Source organism: Sprattus sprattus, assembly GCF_963457725.1.
Source record: "Sprattus sprattus genome assembly, chromosome: 4".
Classification (NCBI taxonomy): Eukaryota; Metazoa; Chordata; class Actinopteri; order Clupeiformes; family Clupeidae; genus Sprattus; species Sprattus sprattus.
This window is the reverse complement of record NC_137923.1, coordinates 22,097,782-22,125,557: the sequence shown is the minus strand read 5'-3', so window position 1 is coordinate 22,125,557 and position 27,776 is coordinate 22,097,782. Positions and strand designations below refer to the sequence as shown.

The following is a 27,776-nucleotide window of genomic DNA, read 5'->3' as shown; positions in this document are numbered from 1 at the left end:
TATTGACATTATATTGTATACATATACATATTGCTTACACACGTTTTTTGAAAGCATGCCTCGTTTTCTCAAAACTCTTAACACAAAATGCAAAACCCTTTATATCTCCTGCAAAATTCTACTTTGCTTTAAAACAATATTGAAAGTGTGTGTTCTTCCTCCACAGTGTGGTTCTCTTTCAGTCCTGCAAAATACAAATATAGCAAACTATATTCTATTGATATGCAGTATTACAGTACACAAGGCAAAAAGATTTCGTACCTGTTCTCCATCCTGAAGGTTCTAATGAAAAACCATGGTTGAGCACATGGTCTACCACAGCAGCCCAAATCTCATTAGAGATGACCATTCTCCTTCTTCTTTCTCCTCCTCCTCCTCCTTCTTCTCCTTTACCTTCTCCTTCTCTTCCTCCTCCTTGTCCTCCTCTTCCTTCTCTCTGTCCTCCTACTACTCAACCTCCTACTCCTCCTCCTTCTTGTCCTCCTTTTCCTCCTCCTCTCACTCTTACCCCTCTCCTTCTCTGGTTGACGATCTTTTCAAAGTTCTCAATAGTTTACCAAACAAAACAGAGGCTCAAGACACTTAACTGGTGCAGTCCACACTGCAAATTGGTCAAAAGACCTGAATGTTAATATATTTGACTATTTGTGTCTTGTAGGTTGATGCTTTGAGATTTTAATTGAGAAATATGTGCAACAACTGAACATTGTGTACAGTGTTTTGACAACAAGGTGATGTGTAATTGACATCAGAGTGTAAACAAGGAAAATCAGAGTCTAATGCAATAAGGGAGTGTTACGTATTGCCAAATTGGGTCGAGCGATTGGTACATGAAGTGAAGGTTGTGCAGATTGTGCCGAATTTCCGCTTTTTAGGTATTAACAACTGTGAAAAACTGTAATTAGAAGAAACTGAATGAACATTTTCGTGTTGGACCTTTTTAAACATACAATTCCCAGCATGCAGCTCTCTGTCAGGATACGCCAGTCGCGCCAGTCAGCGCTAGTCAGCGCTGGTGCGTAAAGAACGCAATCGCGAGCAGCCAATTCCTGTTGAGACGGCCATATTGGAATTTCAACTCTAGTAGCTAGCAGTCTGGTAATATTTGGAGGCTGTTATTTTGTCATCAAAACATTGATCGCCTGTATTTATATCCTCCGATCTGCAGTCTGGCATCAAGCCCGAGACCCCCACATTTTGTAGACGGAGAGCTGTCTCTTGTTTCCCTGGAAAAATGAGTCCAACCGACGCAAAACGAGGAGCTAAACGCAGGAAGAACAAGCGGGGCGGTGGCAGCAGTAGCTGCACCAGCACTATCTGCAGTATCGCTAGTAATATTCAGGCCGGGAGCCCAACCACGGCCCGGACTTCTCTAGCAACAGCCCCAGCCGCCCCTGTCACGAGCTTTTTAACACCGGGAGGCACTGGGAACGGTGATGTTGGGGGAATCACAGGTCTAAATGGAGAGGTGAGACTTGTATGTAGTTGTACGAGTATAACGATCAAGTTTACATGAGCGCACATCGGGGACTATGCGGCCTACATGAAATCTTTATCAGGCTAGCTGGCTAGGTAACGGTAACGTAAGATATGATGCTCGTCCCAGTCCCACCAACAGTGATCAAAACTATTGTTCACCATGCAACGCGTAGAGGGGCCTGACAACAAAATCCCATTATGTCGAATGTCATGTACAAGTGATCCCTGTTACGTTTGATCCGAGTCTAAGCTCCTCATTAGATGATAGCTTATTAGCTAACTAGCTAATCGTTAGCCAAGTTATCAGACTAGACCAGCCCAAGTTAGGTGGGCAGGATGGTGGTATGTTTTGAAGCTATGGTATGGTTTTTGATGGTGGGCATCGAAAAGGAAAGTCGACTTCCAGTGCCATCTAAGTTGAGTCTAGGATATAGCTGACAGAAAGAGGAAGATTGTGAGATCGAGAGGCTCTGACAATCGATTTTGCTGTCAGTGTTCATTAGCTGATCTTATTGCCATTAGCCACCATAGCAGGTCGCTGGCTAGCTACCATAGCAAGCCGGGTAGATCGGCTATTACAATTATTCAGTCAAGCTTTATTTGACCTGATCTCGACTCTTTGGGTTGGCCATTTGATACCCTAACTGTGTCCATGTGTCACCATTTCGAAAGCTTGTTAGATGAGAAATTGCTTCACGTTAGATATGGCAACGCAGAATTCGCCAGTGACACCTGTCCCAATGACCTGTCCGAAGAGCTGCCTAAGAGGAAGTGTTCCCGCGAAGCTGCATACAGTCAGTGGATTGAAAAGGCCACGTTTAGATGTTGTATTGTAAGATTGGTAACGTAAAAGATGAATCATTTCCCACCCTGTGTGTAGTCAGACGATTTGTTTAGGAAGAGCTGTATACCTGACGTGACAGGACCAATGCCTGTTCGAAGATGTAGGCCTGCATCCAGGCTGGTTCACTGGGCATTCTCAGTGTGTGTCCGGTTTTATGGTCAACTTATTGGATCAACATTGCTGCAATGCTAGGCTTTAAGTTCTTTTTCTTTTTTTCCCCTCATCTTGGCTATTATGTAAATACTCTACACTAATTCTATAACCATCCTACACTTATCAACACTTATCCTACGTGTGCATTTAGGTGTCTATGATCAGCAGTAGTGTTTGTTTTGTTTGTTTGTTTGTTTGTTTTGAGGTCTCACAAAGGGCCCTGATCTTAGGACAGTGCCCCTAAAACTCTTGCCCAGAACTTAACGTCATAAAGTGGTGGACTGGTATTGTGCTAATTAGAGAATTTCATATTTTTGTTTACCGTTTTGATTTCTGTCCATATATGCAGTTATAAAGTTCATGAAAGCATCAGTATTGTTAAGATGTCTTTCTTATTGGTCATGAAGGGGCTGCTTCATGTTCAAAAATACGTGGCTTTCAACTGCCCTCGGTGGAAATGTGTGTGTGCTGCCCCATAGCTCACAAGTGGCGGTTGTTGATCTGGTATCTGCTCCATGGCTGCCATCTCTTCAGGCTCGCCAGTTTCCACAGATGAGCAGACTGGGAAGATGTGGGGGTAGTACAATGTTGCACATGTGGTTTGTTAGCATGGAGTGTGAACGTTTAGTTTTTAAATCTATAATATTCTTTGGATGAGTATAGCCCTTCTTTGCTTGACAAGCTGCAGTTAGTTTAGCAGGTCCCTGAGGTAATTCACAAGACACTGCATAGCCAGGCTGTGTATTGGCCATCTTAAGCTGCCACAGTAGCAGCACATTTAAATTCAACTGGTGTATTTTTTCACCAATTATTTAGATGTCTGACTTTGCATATTTCCTGCAGTGTTGTGTTAGACACAGTGATACCCAGTGCTGTGCCATTATTCACTGCTGTAAGATTTAAAGCTTGGAAGAATTAGCCCCTCCTGTTTTTTAATGTATTTATTTTTAGTTACTGAGGTAACAGTGTGGATTTAATTGAGCCTGCTTGCAAGAACTTTATTACTCCCTTTCGCGCTGAACAGTTATGCCATCTAATAATCCAGTTATTTTAAGGCAGGAGGGAGCTGAAAATGTTCAACTATGGGTCTATATGTTCATATATACACTATATATATATATATATAATATGTAGGCCTGTTAGCCACATGCTATTAGGCGACTAAGTCTTGGCACAGTGGTGGTTCAACATTTTACAGGATTTAGGCTAAGACTGACATAATTCAACAGGTTTTATGTCTCGGTTACAGGGTTCAAAGTACAAATAACGCTAGCTGGCTGCTAAAAATGCCATGCCATTATGACTTTTGTGCAGCATAGCATTTATTAAACAAAAACATATTGTTTACCCCCCGAAGTAGCTTAATAGCACTGCTGAGATTGTGGGCAATTGTGAAAACGCTTAGAGTATACCGTTCTCCTCACTGGCCTGTACACTCCTTTGCCCTCAGTAAGCTTTAACTAGTGATATACGTGGCCTGTCCTGATGTATGTGTGATGACATTTGGGCTCATATTTCCCCCAGGTTCCCATGAATGGCACGCCTCAGTTTTCTGTGAATGCAGACTTCTCAGGAGTCCTTCAGGTAAGGCATGTGATGGTGCCCCATGCCCTCCAGATTGAGTGAATTTATCACAGCAGTTGTGCAATTGTTTTGTTGGTTAGGAGCCATGCTTGAACATCAGATACTCTGTTTGTCTCTGCTCCTTCTCCCTCCTCCATCCCCTCTTCTCCCTCAGTCACAGACCCCGTTCACCTTCGGCCTGAACCAGAGGGCCCCTTACACCACTGGCGATCGCTGCCTGTTGTGCCGGAGTGAACGGAAGGACAGTGCCCTCCTGGAGTCCGGAGTGGTGGGGCAGAACGGGACCTCACAGTCCCTCAAAGCGCCCAGTGCCCTGCAGCTGCCCCTTTGGGTGTGCCCAGACTGCAGACGCACGGTGGAGAAGGAGGAACGCCATGCTGCCATGGAACAGTCGTTGGTGGTACGTCTCTCTCTCTCTTAATCTCTCTCTCTCCTCTCTCTGTCGTTCTCTGTCTCTTTCTCTCTCTCTCTCTCTCTCTCTCTCTGATTGGGCTATGTGATATTGGTCTGAGTGGTGGGGTGGCCTGTGTGACTTGAAGTAGTTTCACTAGATTTAAGTCATTTTTAGAATGTATGCAAAATTATGATGACTGCGCGCATAGTCAGATCATGACCTCCAACTGGATAATATTTGATTCACTACCGTATGAGTTCCGTGAATCGAGCTGTTGTTAGGCTGAGCTGTTGGTTTTACCATAACTAAGTGCTGTGGTGTGTCTCACTGAAATGAAGTTGTTTGCTCTTCTCCTAACCCCAGGAGAGCTTAAAACATGAAACAGCTGTGGGTGGATTCCCTTTTAAAATGCAACAGCAAAGTTCTTTTTTGCAAATATTGTACGCTCTGATGCCTTGTGTATAGTGTTTTAATTTTGACAGAAGTCATAAGATTCCCCACAGCTTGTGTGTTTTTGTGGACTTGTCTCCCTTTGCTTGTGTAATTAGCATTCTGAATCGGTACTGTTGAAATCGTCAATAAAGCAATGCTTACCTTAAGACTTACCAGTGCCATGAGGCCTGTAATATCTGCTGTGATATCTTCACTGCTGTAACTCTCCAAAAATAGTTGTCACCATTGAGGGGAGTCAGTCAAAGGTCAGTTTGGGTACCTTCTGTTTTTGCTGGTGATAAATTGGCGCTGGTCAACTTTGAGGTTGCTCTTTTCTTGCCAATTGCTGCTTCTGCTCAGCCTTCCTAACTTTAATGATGAAGCCTCATAAAGAAATTGCGTTGTGATGCATCTTGTGATTGCACCAGCCACATCATCTGTGTATTTAAGTAGATCGGGATTGAGAAGTTCAAATGATGCTGTTCAGCTCACTTTAATCTCCATGCGTGATTGTTCCACTTTGTTTCACTTCAGAACCAGGACTTCCTCTTGCAGATGCCAGTCGGTAATGGCGGGCTCGCCCAGGAGCCTGTAGGGGCGGGGAGTCGACTGACAGGGACGGGCAGCGCTCCCACTCTCCCCGCCCCAGACCTTAGCGCCCCCCTAACAACAGACACCGTGTGCAGCTGTGAGGCCTGCAACGAGAGGAGGTGAGCCCCCCCTTCTCCTTTGGACCTGCTCTGAAAGATAGGCACAACCTCCTATAACATCCCTGTGTGTGCGTGTGCGTGTGCGGGTGCGGGTGCGTGTGCGGGTGCGTGTGCGTTTGCGTGTGCCTGTGCGTGTGTGTGTGTGTGTGTGTGCGTGTGTGTGTGCGCGCGTGTTGTGTGTTGTGTGTGTGTGTTGTACATATGCACTGTTTTCCCTTGAGTGATGGCAGCAAAGCCAGGAGACTAGAACTGACAAAAAATAACTTTCCCTTCTGCTGTGTGTGTTTGTTCGTTTGTGGGTATGCCCAGAGAGATCACTGCAGAGTCAGAGCGTGAGTCCCAGCAGCTCCAGAATCACTGGTCAGAGGTGCGGTACCTGGTCCGGTGTATCTATCGCCAGACCGGCACACCGCTGGCCGACGAACAAGACCAGCCATTGGACCGAGACAAAGATAGCATGAAGGAGCTGGTAGACCGGTAAGTCGGGATACAGACATTCAATTCTGCTTCAGCTGGCTTTGATTGGGCACACTTTTGGAGACAGTAGTGTGATGCTAGTCTGTGAAGATGAGTACAAGATTGCTCTTGAATCCTGTAGCACGAGATTCCACTTCCAAAAGAGTCCTTTCCAACTATGGACCGACACACACAGTGCGAGTGTTCTAACCCCCCCTGGCCCATCTCCCGTGTCTGCATTTCAGGCTGTGTGAGAAGGACCCTTACCAACTGTACCAGCGTCTGGAGCAGCAGGCACGCGAGTACGTGCTGGAGATGAAGGTGCGGCTCCTCAAGCACTTGTCCACCGGCTCCAAGGCGGCGGCAGCGGCCGTGGCGGTCCAGGGCCCCCCGCAGGCCCACCAGTTCATCTCTTTGCTGCTGGAAGAGTACAGCGCCCTCTGCCAGGCCGCCCGCACCATCAGCGGCTTCCTGCTCACGCTGGTTAGTTTACCTCTCAGATATTCGGCGCACAGGTTACTTGCTCACGCTGGTTAGTTATGTTCGGCGCACAGGTAACTTGCTCACGCTGGTTAGGTATGTTCGGCGTACAGGTTACTCAGTGCTTTTTTGAAACTCCCGGAGGTCCGCGGCATTGTTGTTGATGCTAAGAAAAATTTGATCAATATTGTCTGGAATCTGGAATCCAATCTTTGCACCATATTATCACACCAGCGCGATAATAACATTGCTTAAAACCTCAAGGATTTTCCTTCTGATTTATACACGGTCACATACAAATTGTTTGAAGTACCTGAAATAAGTGAAAGGTTCAGGTATGCACATTTCTGTCACATCACCGTTTGGATGGCATAAACACTCACCCCTTTATTAGTTGTTCTATTCACATGCTAAAGACTTCGTCATTACCTGTGCGAGGAGATGGACCACGCAGGGGAAAGTCCACTGAAAACAAAACTGGAAGTTTATTTTTTTGGTTTGTTTGTTTTGCACCAAGCTTTTAAAGTCCAAGGACTATGAGACGTAGTGTAATATGGAGCTACACCTTGATGAACCACCACTATCTGAGGAGGGACTTGATGAGCATAGCAGCTTATATATTTCTAACCATCACAATAGGAGATTTGTCTTTTGTTTAGGCTAACCTTTTTAGCGTGGCATACTTTCTAGTGGTGTTATAATGAATAGTAATACACCACATATTCATAACCAGTGCTTTTCTTGGTGCAGTTGTTATATAGCCAGTCAGTATAGAGTGTTTTTTCTCAGTTTGCTGTGTGTGCTATTGTGAGCTCTTAGGCTATATGCTGTATTCTTACCAGTACTGTATAATGTGATTGGAACGCTATGTTGATTGTGTCAAAATGTATATTTGCATGTGTAGGTTTATAGTGTATAATGCAAATAGTGAGGAGAGTTCTGGAAAATAGTTTTATTGTCTTCTCCAAAAGACCTTGTGAAAAGGCTTCGTGTTAGGATGAGGAGGGGTGTTAGCAGTCCCCTTTCTGCAGATGCGTGGTTCAAGGCCATTAGCACTCCTATTGATTAGATGGACATTTATTGGTTCATATGGAATGAGGTTTTATGCCTATAGAACACCCGAGACCTTAAGGTGCATGTATTGTTCAACAGGCGCGTCTTCGTGCAATGCGGACGTGGACATTGTATCTCCAAAGTATACTCGTTTTGCTCTTGCGGGCAAGTCTCTCCGCACACAAGCTGATTCACTTAACACACAGTGATGGAATTAATATCGCTACATTGTGTGACTGTTATTTTTTATATAAACCTATAGTTTTCTTTGCCCCTTCAAAACCATTTACTTTTATCTAAATAGCATTGCTACCTACCTTAAAATACTACTGCTGGTAATCAAATCAACTGCTTATTTTATCAGCAGTTAGTTATTGCAGGCAGCAAACATAGTAATGGTCCTTGACCATCTGGTGTGTTCCTCTGTTCCTCAGGAGAACGAGCACTTACAGAAGTTCCAGGTGACGTGGGAGCTGCACAACAAGCACCTTTTCGAGAACCTGGTGTTCTGTGAGCCCATCCTGCACAACAGTTTACCTGCCCTGGTCGCACAGCTCAGGTGAGGGCTCTCTGTAGTTAGGTGGGGCAGCTCATACCTTTTCAGCCATATTTGAGGCAGACTAGGCCCTTCCACACTCATCTGGATTCAAACTGCTATACAGAGGATGTCACTTTTGCTGTTCCAGTCTTTTTTATATCAATTTGTTTGGGGGGGGTTTGAGGGCTTTTCATGATATTTGATATTTTATTTATTGTTTGCTATGCCTTCAGGCAGGGCACAGCCTCACACGACTCCTACAGTGAGGACATGTACCGTAAGTTACTGGAAAGCTACCAGCAGCTGGACCAGGAGATGAACTTGGTGGCTGTGGAGTGGCTGGAGTGCGAGAAGAGAATCGACAACTATGTCGACGAGCAGGTGGGCAACGAGCGTGCACTCCACGCCTCTCTCCTGCCCTGGCCTACATTTGTGATGAGAGTGAAGCATGCAGTGAAGAATGATCTGTACATTTGTGCTGAAGGGAATGTTCAGATCCTTAAGAATGTAAAATGAAATGGTTCTCCTTGGCATGTTTGTCCAGTTTTGTTTTAGTGTGTAACTGATTTGACTATTTTCATTGGTTCATAATGGGTTTTCTGCTTTCTGTTTACTAGTTACTTTCAAAGGTGGAAGGGCAGAACGGTACAAATCAACGGACAGAACCACACAAGTCGTTAATTAGCAAAAATGTAAGTTGGTCCTTCAAACCAACAATCCTGCTGGCTCCTCTGCACACACAAAAACTCTAGTAGATGTGTGTGACTCCTCTAATAACATTATCTTTTCTCAGATGTCCTTAAAAACAAAGCAGCGCATGCTGAAGGAAGACTGGGAGTTCTTCAAACAGAAAAAGTTCATTGAGGAGCAGGTATGAACGTGAAAGCATTGAGACTGAACGCATACAGCTATTTTACATGTGATTTTTGAGGAATCAAGCAGTCAAGCGGTCATCATTTTATACATATCCTTATGTAAAAAATGGTGGTAGAAATGCTCTCTTAATATGGCCGTAAAAAGAAATTGCCATGTTAAACCCAACGCCCACCAATGCCATATAGTGCCTGTCAAGGCCTTTTTTCCCCCTCTAGAGTAACACCCACTGGACGCGTCACATGTCATCTTCAGAGTCCAGAACTCTTCTTTACCTTGAGCGTTAAGTTCTTAAAAAGCATTTAATTCTCAGTCGCCTTTACATTTTCATTTATCAACAGGCTCACACAGTTTGTTTCTCGTTGGGCTTTTTAAAGTCATGGCTTTTTATTGCATAGCAACCACTATTCCTTGGAAACAATCTTGATTGTCATGGACATTAACTATATAATGTTAGGTGTTGCTGTAATTATGGTTTATGTAGCTTAGCAATGGCTGTGGTTTATGCTGGCTGTACACTCATTTTGAAATACCTAATGCAGGATAACAACGGTTTCTGCTGCTGTTATTTGTCATGATTGTTTTGGGCGAGTAGAGGGGGTGTCATGAATCAGATAAAGCCTGCCCACTGTTTGGTGTTGGGGTTTTGAAAATGTAATGTACGCCTTTTCGTTTTCTTAATCTAGGTAGCAAACAGTAAGAAGTCTTTTGCGGGAGACACTAATTTTACAGACACAGTTAAGCAGATGCTGTCTTCCAGACTGAGTTTACCAGACTGTCCAAACTGTAATTACCGCAGAAGGTAAGCTCACACTCTCAGACCATCCCACCATTTAACTATAGTGCCATGCCTCAGTGCTAATGGTCACTAATGCATCAACGTTCACATTTCTCTCTCTCTCTCTCTCCCTCTCTCTGTCTTTTTGTGTGTCTCTATTGGCCTCGTTCTCTGTCTATCTCTTGTATTAATATATTCCTTGTTTGAATCATGTGCTTGGAAATTATCTCCATCACCCATTTCCCCTGCATCGTTTTTCTCTACAGGTGCACCTGTGACGACTGCAGCCTCTCTCACATCCTGACATGCGGCATCATGGATGCCCCAATGGCAGAGGAGCTGCACTTGAAGCTGCCCTTGCAGGGGGAGCCCCCTAGGGACTACTTGTCGCAGGTGCACCCCCCCAGCATGTCGTCCGGTAGCTCTGGCTCCGGTTCAGCCTCCAGCTCCCCCATCACCATCCAGCAGCACCCGCACTTGCTACTTCCTCAGGACGCTCATGCCACCTTGTGAGTGATCCACCATGGGGTGTTCAACACTGTTATCTACGTATGCTCTCTCACACACACACACACACACACACACACACACTGATGTCTTTTGCTGTATGTGGTTGTGTACATGTCTTTCAATTGCACATATTACATGGTAAATATATGGATTTATTGCCAAAATCATCAAACCAGTGTGATCGTAAAAGCATTACAAGCTGTTTTGTGGTCTTAGAACCTTTGTGTATGGAGACATGTGCAGACAGATAACCCCCCAAGACTATTTATCATCAATGTGTGACGTTAGCTAGCTAAGCCTGTTTGTATGTGCTATTGTGTTGCTCTTACTGAATAAGTCTACTGTTCCCCGTGAACCACACCCCAAAGTGATGAGTGACTCAGTCCTTGTGTACCCTGACGCAGTGGCAGTGACGATGATGAAGTGCCTCAGCTGTCGGCAAAGTTTGCAGACATCTACTCGATGAGCCCTTACAGCGACCCCGCGGTGGTGGCAGTCATGAATGGCATTCACAGCGACCTCAACGGAGCAGGGGAGAACATGGCGCTCAAAGAAGAGGTTTGTGTGTGTCTGTCTGTCTGTCTGTCTGTGAAACAGAGGGCGAATGAGTGAGGGCTAGATGACACAGACTTGCATGAAATAATAAAACATGTCAGGTTTTCAGTGTAAGCGAGCAGGACTCCACCCTCTGGATCCACTTAGTTTTTTTTCTTCTGTGATATAAAGGTCAGCATACCATAAACAAAAGTGACACTGCAGTTTAATGAGGTACTTTACCATTTGCAATTTTTTGCAATTTTTGTCTATCTTGCCAAACTCAACCACCTTGAAACTATCAGAATGCAGTTGTGTTTCAGTCTCTCCCTTGCTCTTCCTCCTACTCTTTCTCTCCCCGTCTGTCCATCTCATCTCCCTCCCCCTCTGCCTGTCTCCTCTCCTTCTCTCTTGTAGTCTCCGCGGGGGAGCAGCAGCAGCAGCAGTAGCTCCTCTGAGGGTGATGAGGAGGAGGCTGAGGGAGAGAGCGCAGGGGAGCCTCCAGGGCAGCAGGGGGAGCACTCTCCAAGGAAGAGCGACAGCCCGCCTCCATCCTATCCACACACACAGGTGCACTGCTCTCTCTGTCTTGCAGTTCATGCTTCTGCCAAAGCCATTGACTTTATACACAGTTAAGCTACACTGGCAATCTTTTAAACTTTCCCCTAATAGTGTCAGTGTGTTATTTTTGCACTTTATCTTCTCTATCTTCATGTTCTCTTCATGGATGTGAGTCATGAACTAACTTGGATGTCCTTGTACATTACAATTGAATTGAGTTTGATTTAATTACATATATGTTTAGATTAGTTATATAATATGTCTTTAATATTAAACTGATTTGTACATTTGTTTTCCTCCACACAAGGTGGAACAGTTCCAGCACCCCTGTGAGTGTCACGTGTGCAACCAGGGCAACATGGACTCCGCCAGTCTGTTGCCTGGCAACAACAGGCTACATGCCAATCAGCAGCAGCAGTTCTTCACAGAGAAAACAGCCCCCCACCCCGGCCTCCACCTCTACCCCCACATCCATGGCCACCTGCCCTTACACAATCTGCCCCATCTGCCCCGGCCACTGCTGCACCCCACCCTCTACCCCAGCCCTCCCCTCACACACAGCAAGGTGAGGCCCCACTTTAAAAACCACGGCTGAGGTTATCAAGCATGACAACACAGACATATACCTCAGCTGGTCCTGGATCAGGCTTTTCTGGCTCCTGCAGCAGCAGTATTCATTGTAGGCCATACAGCTGAATTATTCAAGATAAAGACCATTTTAGTTAATTAAAAGATGCTTGGTGTGCAGCAGACTAAGAAATGCTGTGAGGCAGGCTAGTATTACAGGCATTTTTTTTTTTTGCACTGCCATTGGTGTGCCACAAGGGGTCACACCTCATCAACATTTAAACTGCTCAGAGTTGTTTGAAACTGTTGCAGTGTTTTTGCCAGAGTTGTCCAGAATTTGAGATGTTTTGACCTTGAGACTTCAAAATGCTGTCTGGGCTGGTAGCTGAAAGATGGACGCTGGTTACATCATTCTGATATAAGCTCTACACTTGTTTGCTTTTGATTCAGTTCAAATGTACAGATTTAAGTTGGAAAATCTTTAGTGCCTTTTGGCATTAATGTAACTTAACCAAGTTCCTCTCCTTCCTTCTCCCCATCCAGACTCTGCCTCCTGCCTCTTCGTCAAACCACACAGGAGGGAAGCCGCAGGTGTTCAGCCCCACTCTGCCCGATCACATCTACCCCAACTGCTTCAGTGGGGCCGGGGACTGGAATGGCTCCCTGGCCTGCCACTCCCTCAAGTTTGAAAACCTGTGGGACACCCACATGATGAAGAACTGGAACTCTCCTGTGTTGCTTCCTGAGCCGCTCTCCGGTGAGAATAGCAGTTCAATTCAATTTAATGTATTTATACAGTGCCAAAACAATACACTTTTCTGAAGATGTAGTGAGTGTGCACACTGAGAGGCCTAGCCTGGAGCCTGAAAGCAGGTCATATTCCACCTGTGCTCCCATTTTGACTATGGCAACCACACCTTTCTCTTGACAGTTGTAAAAGAAGAGTTGCAAAAATGTTTTTGATTCTTTAAATAATTACAGTAGCACACTTGGTAAAAAACATATCCACTGTATTGGAATTTGATTTAATTTGTATTATTTTTGTTGAAGGTGCCCTATTATAGCTTACCACATTTCTGAAAGGTGTAGACCCATTAATGTTGTAATAGTGATAAGTAAGTCATATGTACATTTTTGTCTATTAAAGGCGTTTAAAAAGTAATGCAATAAAGGTAGCTGCCTTGGTTATTAGTTAGTGCATAAGGTTATTATTTAGTGCATAAGTGTGGTTAAAATATCTGCTGGGGAATCCAACATATACTTGACAAGGAGCTTAGTTGAATTCACAAGCTTGCAAAGTTAACTTTAACCTACAATTAGCGAACAAGCGGCACACCAAATACTAACTACCAACTGGCTGACCTAGTCGCTAGCTCCCTCCAAAGTATCTCCCTCCCTAAAAGTCTGTCTCTCTTCTTCTCTGCTTTTCCACGTCTTCTATTTTGATGACCCGGATGGTTTTAATGTATATCTGTAGTTCACAGGAGAGAATCTGTGTTCAAGTTAAAAAATATGCTATTAAACAATAGAATTTAAATTTTAATATACTTTGTGTTGATTCTACAATAATTCTGTGATTTTAGTTATAAACATACATATTAACAAGATATTAGGAAAGTAATCTTGGTGCATTTCATTGTATATTTCCATTCTCTAATTCGTTTCGTCTCTGTGTGTTGAAGGTGAAATGCTGGCACCCCCCCTACCTGACGTCCCCCTTCCATCGCCGGGCAACGTGCCCACCTCAATGGCTGCCCCCGCCCCCGCTTTCGTCCCTGAGGGCAAGGAGAAGAAGAACGGAGCGAAGAAGAAGTGTCTCTACAATTTCCAAGATGCCTTCCTGGAGGCCAAGCAAGTGCCGATGGCTACCTCCTCGGCCACCTCCTCAGTCTCCTGCACCGCCACCACTGTCCAGTCAAGTAATAATTTCCTCGAAGTTGCATCTAAGAGACCCACCTCCCTAGGTAAAGAGGAGAGTGATGGAGACAGGCAGGGGATTGACCAGGGCTCACAATGTCTCAGCTCGCTTTGTTTTATTCAGCCTGAACTTAAATGATGTTAGTCTTTTGTACTGATTTAAATAGGAACTGTGTAGAACAGTAATATCATTAACACTATAGTCTGCAATGTCATGTGTTTTGAGATTTGTTCCTGTAATGTCAATCACCGGATGGTGGTATGCTGATGGTGGATGAATTTCAGTGTTACGTTTGTGCTTTCTTCCTTTCTACCACCAGGTGAGGTTTTTCACAATATAGGAAAGGAGGACCACAGACACCCCACCCCACTCGCACCGCGGAACAGCCCCACGGGGCTGCCACCCCTCCACAGTGCTTCCCTTCCTCCGGCCCCCACCACGCACCTGCCCAGCATGGGCTCACAGCACTTTCCAAAGACTGTATCTCCATCGTCAGGCTTCATGGAGGCCCACCATGGCCTGTGCCGGTCTGCAGCGGAGCCCCCCTCAGTCCCTGGCGACGGTCCCATCAGTGCTCCCCCAAGCATCTGCAGGTTAGTCAGTGAGACCTGCTTTTTCAGACTCCGCTTAAATCATTAGACTGTTTTCAGATAGGGGGGAAATTAATACCAATAATTGATATACGAATACAATTATTAAGTTATGGTATTTATTCATGGCCTGTCTTCAATGCTTAAAGAGAGTAGATTTAACAAACTAACATTGTTGTCATTGTGAATAAGTTGTAGCTACTTTTAGGATGTTGACTCAAAACATAATTTAACACCATGTAACTCAGCAGTTTAGCAATAGCACCTCCCTATGCATTAAAGGATAGTATTCTCCTGTGCGTTTAAGTAAATGTAATGTGATGTAAACATTTACTTGTATCCTGCCCTTGACTTCATGGCTGTAGTAAGTCAAACAACATCACAACGTGAAACACCATATTGTGTTTGAAGTCGGCAAAATCCTGTGTCAAATCCTGGTTTTAAACTGCTGAAATCATATTACAGATTTGTTTCCATTTTGTGCCTACAGAGTAACATAAGGTAACACTGAGAAACCGAAAAGAAAAGAAACCCAAAGTTTTTATTACATGATCTTGCAAACAAGCCCGGAAAATAATTAGTTTATTGACAGTAAAAAGCTGCAATATCAATTAAAGCGGTAAAAAGAGATGCCAAGTGCAAGGAAGGTGGCCACGAGGTTTCCAACCTCGTTTGGATGTACTGGAGCTGGACGACTTGCAGTGCATCCAGCGATTTCAAATTGATCACCATCATCCACTACTCTTGTGCAGATGACTGGATAAATAACTTTCAAACCACAGTAATCTTCCATATTCCCTGCCGGTCCTCATAAAGATAATAAGTGTTCTGCCTGTTCTTGCATCAAGTTCGTCTCAGAGGTTGGATGGGAAGGTATTTGATTACTTGAATCAGAGGTTACACAACTCGATCTCAGGCTGGGCTATTGGAACGTGCATTCTGATGTTTCTAAATCATGAACATGAACAATGAATCATGAACAAATCACCTTAACTGCGCCTTTTATAAATTGGTGCCACAAATGAGTGAATTGTTTGATTTACTTCCTTGTTAGTTTTATGTGATTGATAGAAACCCCCTTGCTTTTTACCATACGCGTAACTGAAATGTGTGTAACTGGAGGCGCTCAAAAAAGGACTTGAGCGCGAATGGGAGAATACAGCCTTTTGTCATTAGAAGGTCATTCAACCCAAACAGTGTACCCTGTCATTCGCCAGTGTGGAACTGCGAAGGTTTTCTGCCTAGCGTTTTAAAGTCACTTGACCCCTGTCTGACCTTGCAGTGACCCGGACTGTGAGGGGCATCGCTGCGAGGGCAACGGTGGGTACGATCACCCGCCCTACGACGGTGAGGAGAGCCAGGACGAGGACAGCTGCTCGGAACACAGCTCTTCCACCTCCACATCAACCAATCAGAAAGAAGGAAAGTACTGTGACTGCTGCTACTGTGAATTCTTCGGTCATGGAGGGGTAAGGCCTCTTATCTCAGCAGTTAAAAATGTTATTGTAATTATTCTACACGTACTTTATCATTATTTTTGAATGGCTTCAATAAATTGCATAACTTCATGCCTGTTGGTAGTTAGGAAATGACGAAGGAGGCGTGATAGTGCAAATTGGAATAGTGTTAGTTGGCAAGCAAGCATTAAGATAAGCAATGTTTATGTCTGTGTAGTTAGATATCTTGCCTCTGTGTTCACAGACAGGACATGACTGTGCAAGCCTCAGTGTACTGTCCTTTGTGAAATGCATATGTGTTAAAGGAGCTTCAGGCTGATCTCACAGTCTAAATCGACACAAAAAACATTGCACTCTAGATGCCTAGAATGAAATAGTGCTGCAGAATTATGGAGTAAGGAAGCTGTCAGAATGTTCGTGTGTAAAAAATAGATATGCGTGCATATTTTTTTAAGTTGAGCAGAAAATAAATATTTGTAAACTCTTACAAACACGAAATGCAACTTCACGATTACGATTTCTTCATCACGAATACGAATTCACGAATTACAAACACGAAATGCAACTTCACGAATACAAATTCACGAATTACAAACACGAAATGCAACTTCACAGTTACGGTTCCTTCAGTACGAATGTACGAATTCACAAACGTGACTAAACTGTCAAAAATACGTCACCACTTTCACAAGTCACCACAGACATTATTATTGAGCAGAGGATACATCGATCCCACAGACTGCGCATGCGTTCAAGTTCCCGACCAAAGCCAAGAGAAACTGATAGTAGTGGCTTAACAACGCGATCGTGACCGGGGTGATAAAAGAATGAAATTTGGCACACATTTAGCTTTTACCCTACCAAATGATATTATAAGGGGTGCCCAAGTCACGACCGCGATTTTCTTTTGTTCCAATTTCCCTCCCTTTGTAGAAAACTGTTGAATGGATACTTTTGGTCTAGGAAGTCCTAATTATTTTTTTGGTCAATTTATCTTCATTATTACGCTGACTAAAAAGAAGTTTCTGTCACAGAGCGGATGGAATTGTTGTGTTGAACAGGTGCCATCCACTGATCTCAGAATCTTTTTGAGATCAGTGGTGCCATCTTGACATGCCTTTGTCGAAGCTGTGTGACGTCCTCATTGGCTTTACCATAGGCTTTTGCGTCGCTTACTTATGACTAGACTTGGAGGGGCGAGCCCTCTCGGAAGCCATAGAGAATGCATTGAGAGCTCTGTTTTGTGAAAAAAACGCATTTAACATGGGAGTCAATGGGAGAGGTCTGGGGCGATTTTCATTTCGTCCAAGATCGCCCTGAAGGGGCGGGGCCATTTGAATCTTGACTCTAGGCTGACTGAATGACTGTTACCTGATTCGACAATGACATACAGAGGCAGATAAGACGGTCTAGTGGTAGAATCCGACAGAAAAAATATATGAAATTTACATTTACATTTAGTCGTGCAATTGAATTTATACATCAGGATTTTTTTTTTTATTATTATTATTTTTTTTTTCCCATAGGCAGTGCGTCGCCCCAATCGCCCTTATGGACGAGCCGCCACTGTTCCAACGGCAGAATAATCGGAATTATTTTAAATCACCTTAGTTTAATCACCTTAAGTTTCATTCATTGCATTAAGACAGGGACACACGCTTTTAATAACGTGCTTTCAAACACGATGATGCCGGTATCAAGCCAGCCTTCCCGGTTCCATCTATATAGGCCTAACAAAACGTAAATTCTTTCAGTAATTGAAGATGCATGAGTAATTATTCTCACGCATCTCGCTGCATATTAGGCTCATTCATTGAAAATTGTAGATGAGGCACAGCTCGTCGCTGCCTCTCACTGTTTAAACAGAAAAATTAAGATGCTCGAAATGATTGTAATCGTGCGGAACATACATTAATAGCACAGATCAGTTGAAAAATGTTAATATTTATTTTAATTTTTATCGTTATTTGTTTTTTACTTTCATGATGACAGATGGGGTGCTCTCGCATAGAACCGTGAGCGGGGAGCCAAGCTGCTGCTTCACTGAATAGGCCTATATGCTTAATCAATACGTTATTTTGAAGTCATGAGAGGTGTAGAGTAGCCTGTAAGCGAAATACACTGGAAACATAGATTATTTGAAAATAAGTCAGTTCTCAATGTCGAAAAAAACATGCTGTGAAGGCTATTTATGTTGTTATTGTACCAGGATGTCGTTCCGCAATCTAGGATGAGCTCGCGCATGGTATTTTTGTCTGTTTATTTTAATTTTGCTACTTTGTTTAAACCAATACATATAAAAAACAAACTAGAAAACACAAACATGCATGAATAACACTTATTTGGTGAGCATTTCTAGGCAAAAAAAAATCAGTTTTGAAAATCGTACCACAGGTAACGCATATCCTGATATCGGTCAAAACTTAAAATCTCCTTAAAATGAAAAAACGAGCAGTTTCACTTGGGCACCCCTTCTAATATAATTTGATAGGGTAAAAGCTAACTGTGTGCCAAATTTCATGTTTTTATCACCCCGGTCACGATTGTGTTGTTAAGCCACTATGGTTTCTCTTGGCTTTGGTCGGGAACTTGAACGCATGCGCAGTCTGTGGGATCGATGTATCCTCTGCTCAATAATAATGTCTGTGGTGACGTGTGGAAGTGGTGACGTATTTTTGACAGTTTAGTCACGTTTGTGAATTCGTACATTCGTACTGAAGGAACCGTAACTGTGAAGTTGCATTTCGTGTTTGTAATTTGTGAATTCGTATTCGTATTCGTAATGAAGAAATCGTAATCGTGAAGTTGCATTTCGTGTTTGTAAGAGTTTACAAATATTTATTTTCTGCTCAACTTAAAAAAATATGCACGCATATCTATTTTATACACACGAACATTCTGACAGCTTCCTTACTCCATACAGAATAATGTAATTTGCTGTTTGGTAAAATAACACACTACCTGATTGTAACTGGGAGTGAACAGACCTAAACTCATTTCCATTGTATAACAGTAGTTGTTGTATAAGTAAACAGTGTAAGTCAGGATGAGATTTCACAGCACTTTTTTTCAACCTCCTTCTTAAGTATGTTCTTGATCTGTCGTGTGTGTGTGTGTGTGTGTGTGTGTGTGTGTGTGTGTGTGTGTGTGTGTGTGTGTGTGTGTGTGTGTGTGTGTGTGTGTGTGTGTGTGTGTGTGTGTGTGTGTGGTGACTAGCCCCCGGCGGCACCCACCAGTAGGAACTATGCAGAAATGCGGGAAAAGCTGCGCCTGCGGCTCACCAAGCGCAAGGAGGAGCAGCTGCCCAAGAAGGAGGAGCTAGTGCTGGAGCGGGACGTGGTGGCGGACCACCGCAAAGTGGAGGACCTGCTGCAGTTCATCAACAGCGCCGACAACAAGCCGGCCAGCAGCTCCAAGGCGGCTAAGCGTGCGCGACACAAGCAGAAAAAGGTCGACCACTGCAGCACACTCTGCACCCACACTGGTGTCCTTTTTAACCCGGTAAACTATTTCAAAGATGCTAGGCTCCAAAACACAAAAAGGCCAGCCCCCCCCCATATGCCCACACTCTTTTAAAAGACATGTTGCTCAAATTTTGGTACTCCCACTCTTCAAATGTAAACATTACATTGTTGGCAAAACAATAAGTGGAAGAGTATATCAGACTGCAGAAAGAGAGAGAGAGAGAGATCTGTTAGATTTGTCTGTGTGATATAAATAGGTGCTTCAGCTGTCTAATTGTTGTCTGTCTGAAGGGGGAAAGATATGTGATGCATGGATAACAATACACATAGGTATAGCCTTAACATCATGCTTCTGTGTCTGCATCTGGCTCAAAATAGGACACGAGCAATTGGTTTCTTCAGTTAAAGGTTCTTTGGAGGAAGTTTAGGGGGTGGTGATTAAATGTGACAAGCACATGATGCACTAACAATAGTAATGTAGCACAGCACGGTAGTAGTGGTAGCAGCACAGTGCCTGTGTAGTGGTAGAAGGGAGATGGCTGCAGTGATGTGAGACCAGCTTGACATGTGTAGGGGTGTAAGTTTAACCCGGAAACATTCAGTGTACACATTGCACATTGACTTCTAGTGTGCCCAGAGGCAAGTTATTGAGTATCCATAAACATTATATAGAAGGTTATTGTGTCTTCTTGTATAACTTGTAACAAATGTTGAATTCATGGTAACATGAGGTTAAATATAGAATGGTTATTTTAAATCAAACTTCCCAAACCCAGATGGGAGTACAGAAATACAATTTAGCATCCCTCATTCTTAACACGTCTTAGCGTTGATGAAAAAGATCCATGTAGAATGGAATTCTTTCTTTTTAGTGCCGTATCACAAACTACTAAAGCATGTTTAATGTGTTACCTAGGCTATTTACTTGGGAACAATTCAATTCACTATGTAAATATATGCCTGGGCCAGGTTTCCAAATAATGATGAATCTTCTTGGTGTTATAAAGTGATTTTTCGAATGTTTGTTAACATGGCGCTGTCCATGTAAAAGTGCTGAAATATCACTTCATTGGGTGATATCAGGTGACGTCACAGCTACCTTTTGAACTTCATAGGACCTAAATGCTAAATGTGTTTAACTTTACTTCAATTTATAAAACATCTGCATATTAAGCTTAAGAATAAACCATCACTGAGTAGGCCTATCACACACGCAAGCACACGCATACACGCGCACAAGCACATACAAATAATGCTAAAGAGCTATAATATTACACAATATTCCGATTTGTTTGTCGCAAGACGTCTCCTTACAGGGAGTGGCATCCTGCCCGAGCAGGAGCACATTTGGCTATCCTTGAAGAAGTAATTTGAGGATTAGGACGAGGTTGAGGAAGATAGTAAAGAAATGGAAAACAAAAATAGCCCTATGGCTACGCAGCACAAGTCTTTTATGTCTGAGCTATATTACTCCACTCTTGCACTTTTTTAATTGTATTTAATATTTTCAAACTCCGATTAACTTTTATGATTTCTTTTTTCTTACTCTCTGTCTGATCTCTTCTGCTTTCTACACCAACTTGAAAGCCTAGGCCCTGCTGAAAACTATACTATAACTATACTAAACTATAATATACAAATCAAATCAAACAATAATATATATAAATTAGTGCTGTCAAACGCTTAAAATATTTAATCGCGATTAATCGCATTTTTGTCATAGTAAACTCAAAATTAATCGCCATTAATCGCACATTTTTATCTATTCTAAATGTCCCTACAATACTTTTTTCCATAATTTTATATTTTATTTTAATGCTCTTATCAACATTGAAAAGTGGCTTGCTTTATGCAAATGTTTTATTTTATTGAAAAACAACATTGCCAAACAGGACGGTACAAAATAAAATTATAAAGTGCACACTGCACATTTCAGGTAAACAAGGACTCAGCCTATAGTGCAGTTAATCCATAGCTTAAAGCAGCACAACGGATCAATAGCTAGTTACTCAACGACTGTCCTTACACAGTCAATCATCAAGCAAGTGCAACACAAGACCAACCAAGACGGCAAATAAACTACTTACTAGATCGGCAGATAACTAACAAGTCAGAGCGTCGGGACGCCGCAGGCGAAACTAGAGAACGCAGTTATATGCCTATGGACCCTGCTATCACCATGGCACGGTGGCGATACTCCATATTAAAAGTCATTGTAGCGCCCCAATTTTTTTTAAGCTGTTATTTTAAGGTTAAACTGCGTATCCTAACCCTAATCCTGAAGTATAATTGTTGCATAATGGGGCTTTAATATTTTTTAAATGGGTTTGCGTTTACGCCGTTAAAAACGCATTACACTGACAGCACTAATATAAATATATCTATATATATATAGATATATTTATGTAACTATGTCGAATATCGGCCGCTTTGCTAAGAAATCGCTATAATATGTCTATTTATAGATTGATGTTAGGTATAACCTCACCCAAACCAACGGTTTTCGAGAGAGATTTTTGTCATTTTCAACTTGTACGACTCGTTTAACACCGCAAGAAACCATATTTCTAAATATATATGTTAATGTTTACGGTGACACGTTTTCGAGTACGTTTTTTAAATAGGTGAAATATCGGGCACGTCCACTTTGTTCCACTTACCCGTTGAATTCGTGATAATAACATGCTTTTCTTCTTGCTTTGACATAAACCGGTTTAATTTCTGTACAAATGCCTTAGTCACAATATGTTTTGACAAGCAAACGTTAATCTCACTAGTTTTATTTTTGTTTAATTTGGGTATTTTGTTGCCTTGTTTTGACGGGATTCAGTTGTAGGTGCAGTTTAACGTGCACACAACAAACATGGCATGATTATGTATGTTATGTATTAAAAATTAAGACATCAATATAAGGGTATTGTAATTGTACTATTGTTAGTGGAAATACAACATTTTTATCTAAATCAACTTTGTTTTAGTTAAACTGTAAACGCAACTACGGACAGCGAACTTCTTCCGTCCAATTTCTCAACTAGTGACTTTCATATTGACATGTGTCTAAACGACCAGAGTAATCGGATTTTATCTCTGTGAGCATCCGTACTTACATTACGTCATGCTATCTGTTTTGGCATTTGATATGACAGTTTAAAATGACAGTTAAACTTCATCTTTGAGAGAACTAATCCGACGGTACAACTCAAAGACCAAACGAAATATATGTCGCGGGTCCGTGGATCTTCTGGCCAATCGATTTTCGTTTTAAAACCAGGAAATGGAAAACGGATAACGAGCCGTCTCCCGTCTCCCGTCTCTGAGTCGGAAAATGGGAAACGAGGAACGAACCTATTTCCCATTTCCCATTTATTTTCCAAACGGGGAACAGGTCGTTTTCTGTGGTTTGTGTGCGTGGTTATGAATGGAAATTCGGGTAAATAAAAACAGGGGCAATTTTCCATCACTGATTTTGCATTAATATGACCCGGAACTTGATGTCTTTTGTCAGTGTCTGTTAATCATGGCTACCGTTGATGAAGTTGTGAGCAACAAGTGTCCGAGAATAGTACACCATCAGCGGACTGGCCCCGAGCTGCTAGACCCCTGTCTCCATCCTCCACAGGCACCAGGATGTGAGCAACAAGTGTCCGAGAATAGTACACCATCAGCGGACTGGCCCCGAGCTGCTAGACCCCTGTCTCCATCCTCCACAGGCACCGGGATGTCAAAAATATGTGTCCGAGGACAGAGCACCATCCACGGACTCTCTACAAGCTTCCAGGCCCTTGTTTTCAACCTCCACAGGCACCGGGATGTCAGAAATATGTGTCCGCCAAAGATGCACCATCAACTGACTCTCTACGAGCTTCTAGGCCCTTGTCACAGAACCAGTCCCGGGTCATATTAATGCAAAATCAGTGATGGAAAATTGCCCCTGTTTTTATTTACCCGAATTTCCATTCATAACCACGCACACGAACCACAGAAAAGTTCGAAACGTTTTGAAATCGGAAATGGGAAATAGGTTCGTTCCTCGTTTCCCATTTTCCGACTCCGGAGACGGGAGACGGCTCGTTATCCGTTTTCCATTTCCTGGTTTTAAAACGAAAATCGATTGGCCAGAAGATCCACGGACCGTCGCGCCACTGAGTGTTCCACACTATAAGGTACACGCAAAAGTGCACTATAAAAAAATCACTATTTCGCAAGCTTAAATTAGGTCTACAGAGTAAAAAATGTCCACAAGTAAAGCTTAAATGCCATATTTTTGTGGGAGCTTACGTTTCTATCCATAGTTGCCCGAAGTTGATCAGGAGAGTGAATGTAAACATGTCAACGCCGAATTCGGCCGATATTCGACATTGGCTGATATTCGACTCCGTTCCGCTAAGTGATAAAAAGATCTTTTAATTATATTTTTGATATGGGTTTCAAAACGAGATCTGATTTAAAATATGACACCTAGGATATCATATAATAATATAATATTAGTTATATAATTATATAATATATAATACAATAAGAAATAAACGTTGCAATAACATTGATAACGAATTGTTGTATTTCCTTGTATGTCCTGTTGGTGTCCCCAGTGAGAAGTCCCTTTTAAGAAACTCTTAGCCATCTACGATTACTCCGGAGCACATGTAAATCCACCAATGCTCCGAAATTGAAAGATTATTTATAAGAGGGATTCTACAAACTACTGAAGCTTACGATGCTTTTTGGAAACTTAGTTCAGGCCTTCACCCCAATAACCTGGGCACTGGTGTACAGGATGAAACTTGTGTGGTTGAACCTCCTCTGCTATGGTGTTGGTTGTTGTTGTTGCAGCTGGAGGAGAAGGCTCGTCTGGAGGCGGAGGCCCAGGAGCGCGAGGAGGAGCAGCAGCAGCTCCTGCTGGAGCAGCAGCGGCGAGAGGAGGAGGAGGAGCAGCAGCGACGTGAGGAGGAGGCGCTTAAGCAGGAGCTGTTGCGCCTCCAAGAGCTCCGGCAGCAGCAACAGCAGCATCAGCGTGCCACCAAGAAGAAGAAGAAAGACAAGAAGGCTGCCGAGACCACCACCGCTGCCACTACGACCCCTACCCCTCTCCCACCCCCGCTCCAGAACAACCCGCAGCCCCTCAAGGAGACGGCACAGAGTGTCTTGGAGAAGAACATGAAGAACGGAAAAACGGCGCTGTTGCACGGCATCATTGGCCTGAGCCACAAGGACTTCCGTCCCGACCCCTTTGCAAGCACTACCCCCAACGTCAGGCTGCCCGGCCAACACAGCCCCAAAAGCGAGAAGGACAAGATGTCCGGGCATCATCACAACGGTCTTGCCGCGGTCATCATGGCAACCTCGACAGCAACGACAACAGCAACAGCTGTCAGCACCTCCCCTCATCCTGAGCCCCCCAGCAACAAGTCCAGAGCCAAATCTCTGTCCAGCAACAGCAGGCCCCTTGGTGAAACTACGAAGAGGCCAGCCGAGGTGTTGAAAACTTCGGAGGTAGCTTCCAAGGTAGAGGAATGCACGCTCAAGCAAGCGGACTCCAAAACAAAGCCCCCCACCAGGGAAGAGTTTGCCACCGAGGAGAGGAGGGAGGAGAGGAGCAATGGGACGCCCGGGAAGAAGCAGACGATCTCAGGAAAGGAGGATAGGACCTCGCCTGTGTCTGTGCAATCATCAGAGCCTCCTATGCAGAATGGCAAACCACCTGCCAGCGAGTCCCCTCAACCAAAGGGCAAGAACAAGAAGAACAAAAAGAAGAAGACGGAGAAGGTTACCAACTCCATAGGTTTGTGCCAGTTTGTACCAACTCCATAGGTTTGTGCCAGTGTGTACCAACCTCCTAGGTTTGTGCCAGTCTGTACCAACTTTGCATTGCTGAGGTTTTGCGACAGTTTCTTTCTGTGCATGTGATCCTTTTGTCTTTTGATCCCGCACCTAAAAGAGAGTGTTCTTGTTTCAGATGACGTGTTTCTGCCCAAAGATATCGATCTTGAGACTGTAGAGATGGACGAGACTGAACGGGAAGTGGAATATTTCAAAAGGTAGGCATGTAAATCTCTTCATTTCTGGTAAGGTATGAGATGAGTATGAAACCGTTTTCAGTCATAACCTCCATTTTTGAGAATGAAGTATGTTCTGGAAAGGGCAACACTTGCCGCTGGCCATCAGGTGTGTGTTGTGGCATTAACAGTAACTCATCAGTTACTTATATGAGCTCAGCTCATGCAACCCAGCAATGAATCTAGTTGGATTATAGTTCTCAGTGTTCTCAATTTGTTGGTGATAGAGAGGTGTAAAGGGGTATGCAAGGAGGTGGTGATGTAAAAATAATGAATTATGCAGCAAATACACGCTAATACAATAACCTGTCAATAGAATGATGAGAATGAATGGGAGAATTGATAAATTACCCCCAAAAAAATTATCAAGAGAAAAGTTAAGGTCATTCATTCATCAACATCAACAAGGAGCGAAGATGTTCTACAGAAAGGGGTGGATTTCGAATGCTCCATCAATGCTTTTGAATTGCAGCTCAAGTGAGGGGGTGTTACGCTGTCGTGACATGTGGCATGGGTAGATGAGGCTTGAGGTTAGGGGGCTGGGGTTTAGGTCGTACTATCTAACACTGGTGTTGTTCCTCTGAAAGAACTCAGTTATTCTGTGTCTCCTTTCTCAGGTTCTGCTTGGACTCTGCTAGACAGACGAGGCAACGACTATCCATTAACTGGTCCAACTTTAGCTTGAAAAAGGCCACCTTCGCTGCACACTGAGGGGGGACAACACTTGAAAAGACTTTAGCAGGAACTCAATCAGTTTCCCCTCCTCCACCACGCTCCAGGCTGACTGCTGACCCCACTGCTGCTACGCTCCAACCACCCGCTCCTCTGAACTACATATCCCACGCTGCCTTGCCTTGTCCTTGTTGCTGTGTGGTTCATACTAAGAACCCATATGGGCTGATGTTCTCGCAGTACTTTGGGGAGGGGAAAAGACAACAAAATCGACTACTCAACCTGTTTTTTTTTTTCTTTTTTTTTCTTGCTTGTGTGCTTTTAGTCTGTGAGTGGGGTATTTCACATTGACTGAAGCCATGTTCTATGTTTTCTTTTGGCTTTACCAAGTTGTCCAAAATGCTTAATATATGTTTGGAAAAAGGCCTCCTTAAAAGAAGACAGCAAACCAACTACACAACAAATACATATGATTAAAAAAGCCTTTTGTTCACTATTGCTGTGGCTTCTATCGCACTTGCACCCAGAACCGCAGTTTAAAAAAAAAAAAGAATGGCTGACAAGGGATTGGGCCTTTTCAGGTTCCCCACTGTCCCATTTACCCAGTCTCACTATGTACAAAGAAAGGCTTATACTTGATAAGGTTCTTATCGGTTCTCAGTTCCACGTAACAGCCATTAAGGAAAGTGTCCAAGTTATTTAATTTTTTTAATCTTTTTTTTTGTTCTTTTCTTTCTTTTGACTTGTAGCCAGCTTGTATTGAAATACTTTCAGAATCAAATTGATGAAAAAAACAATACTCACACTATCAATCTGTTATAGAGTGTCTATTGTATTAACACTGAGGCCAGACTGCCTACTTTTTAACATATTGTTAAGTAATATTAAAATCTTGTCTTTCTTTTTTGAAAGATGGAATACAGTAGAATGGCAGGATATGTGTCTGTGTGTTGATGTTTATTTTATTGCTGCTCCTTGTTACTGAGGGAAGGTTTCACAACCTCCCCCTTCCCTGCAGTTTTGCAATCCTAGATGTTCCCGTGGTAACTGGAAACCACACCTCATCTCCAGTGTGTTTGTTCCTATGAATAAATGTCCCGCCATATATTTTATTTTTGTGACGAGTTAGTGTAACATTGCAGACAAGGAGAGAGCCTTTGGTATGCGTCACCCCTGGGCCCTTTTGACTAAGGTCAGTTATGACACTGAAGGTGGTTTGAGTAGGCAAAGCAAACAGCAGAATTATTTTCTCTTTTGAATGTATTTCTGAGTCACACTCCCTTCCCAGTATATCTCCTCAACACCGCATGAACAGCATTAGGGCAGAGTTAGGAAAAAAGCTACGTACATTTACACTGACAGATGTTGCTCAATGAAATGTCCTTACTCTAGACATTGCTGCCTCCTAGTGTTGAGTAATGCTGAGCTGAATTGCCCAGCTGATGACATTTTATTTTTTTCCACTGGTGACCCTGGCCAGCTTTAATGACACTGCTATGAGCCATAGGTGCTTGTCTGGGAAGGAGGGGAGGGGTTTACCGGTGATAACTCTGGGCCGGATCACGTGACCATCTGACTCGCGCAAAGTTTAGGCCTTTTAGGGTTTTCCCTTCACAGGCTGGTGACCCGATAATGTGATGAGAGATTATGTGATGCGAGAACAGAATAGTTTCTCT

General features: G+C 43.3%; 1 protein-coding gene across 3 annotated transcripts; it reads left to right on the top strand.

Annotated features, from left to right (window-relative positions):
* The first annotated feature begins 1,089 nt into the window (after window positions 1-1,089).
* Window positions 1,090-27,100, top strand: fam193a (family with sequence similarity 193 member A). 3 transcript variants are annotated; one of them, XM_080837755.1, is made up of 23 exons: window positions 1,090-1,468; window positions 4,001-4,060; window positions 4,215-4,460; window positions 5,421-5,596; window positions 5,906-6,073; window positions 6,298-6,535; window positions 8,020-8,144; window positions 8,357-8,504; window positions 8,741-8,815; window positions 8,917-8,994; window positions 9,683-9,798; window positions 10,041-10,283; window positions 10,689-10,842; window positions 11,236-11,388; window positions 11,687-11,944; window positions 12,490-12,703; window positions 13,629-13,910; window positions 14,184-14,457; window positions 15,737-15,923; window positions 19,128-19,361; window positions 24,206-25,154; window positions 25,329-25,410; window positions 26,046-27,100. In XM_080837755.1, the coding sequence occupies exons 1-23, from the start codon at window positions 1,235-1,237 to the stop codon at window positions 26,137-26,139; spliced, it is 4,788 nt and encodes a 1,595-aa protein (XP_080693881.1). In that variant the 5' UTR covers window positions 1,090-1,234; the 3' UTR covers window positions 26,140-27,100. The 3 variants fall into 3 exon arrangements, with proteins under 3 accessions (XP_080693881.1, XP_080693880.1, XP_080693882.1); XM_080837754.1 differs by having other exon boundaries at window positions 19,128-19,412; XM_080837756.1 differs by lacking the exon at window positions 1,090-1,468 and adding an exon at window positions 3,030-3,075 and having other exon boundaries at window positions 19,128-19,412.
* Window positions 27,101-27,776: the final 676 nt, after the last annotated feature.

What these genes read in the sequence shown, in the direction of transcription:
- fam193a (XM_080837754.1), top strand. Translation starts at nt 1,235, where the DNA reads ATGAGTCCAACCGACGCAAAACGAGGAGCTAAACGCAGGAAGAACAAG. An exon ending in CCATGGAACAGTCGTTGGTG is followed by an intron (nt 4,461 to 5,420) that starts GTACGTCTCTCT and finishes GTTTCACTTCAG; the next exon opens with AACCAGGACTTCCTCTTGCA. An exon ending in AGTCGTTAATTAGCAAAAAT is followed by an intron (nt 8,816 to 8,916) that starts GTAAGTTGGTCC and finishes ATCTTTTCTCAG; the next exon opens with ATGTCCTTAAAAACAAAGCA.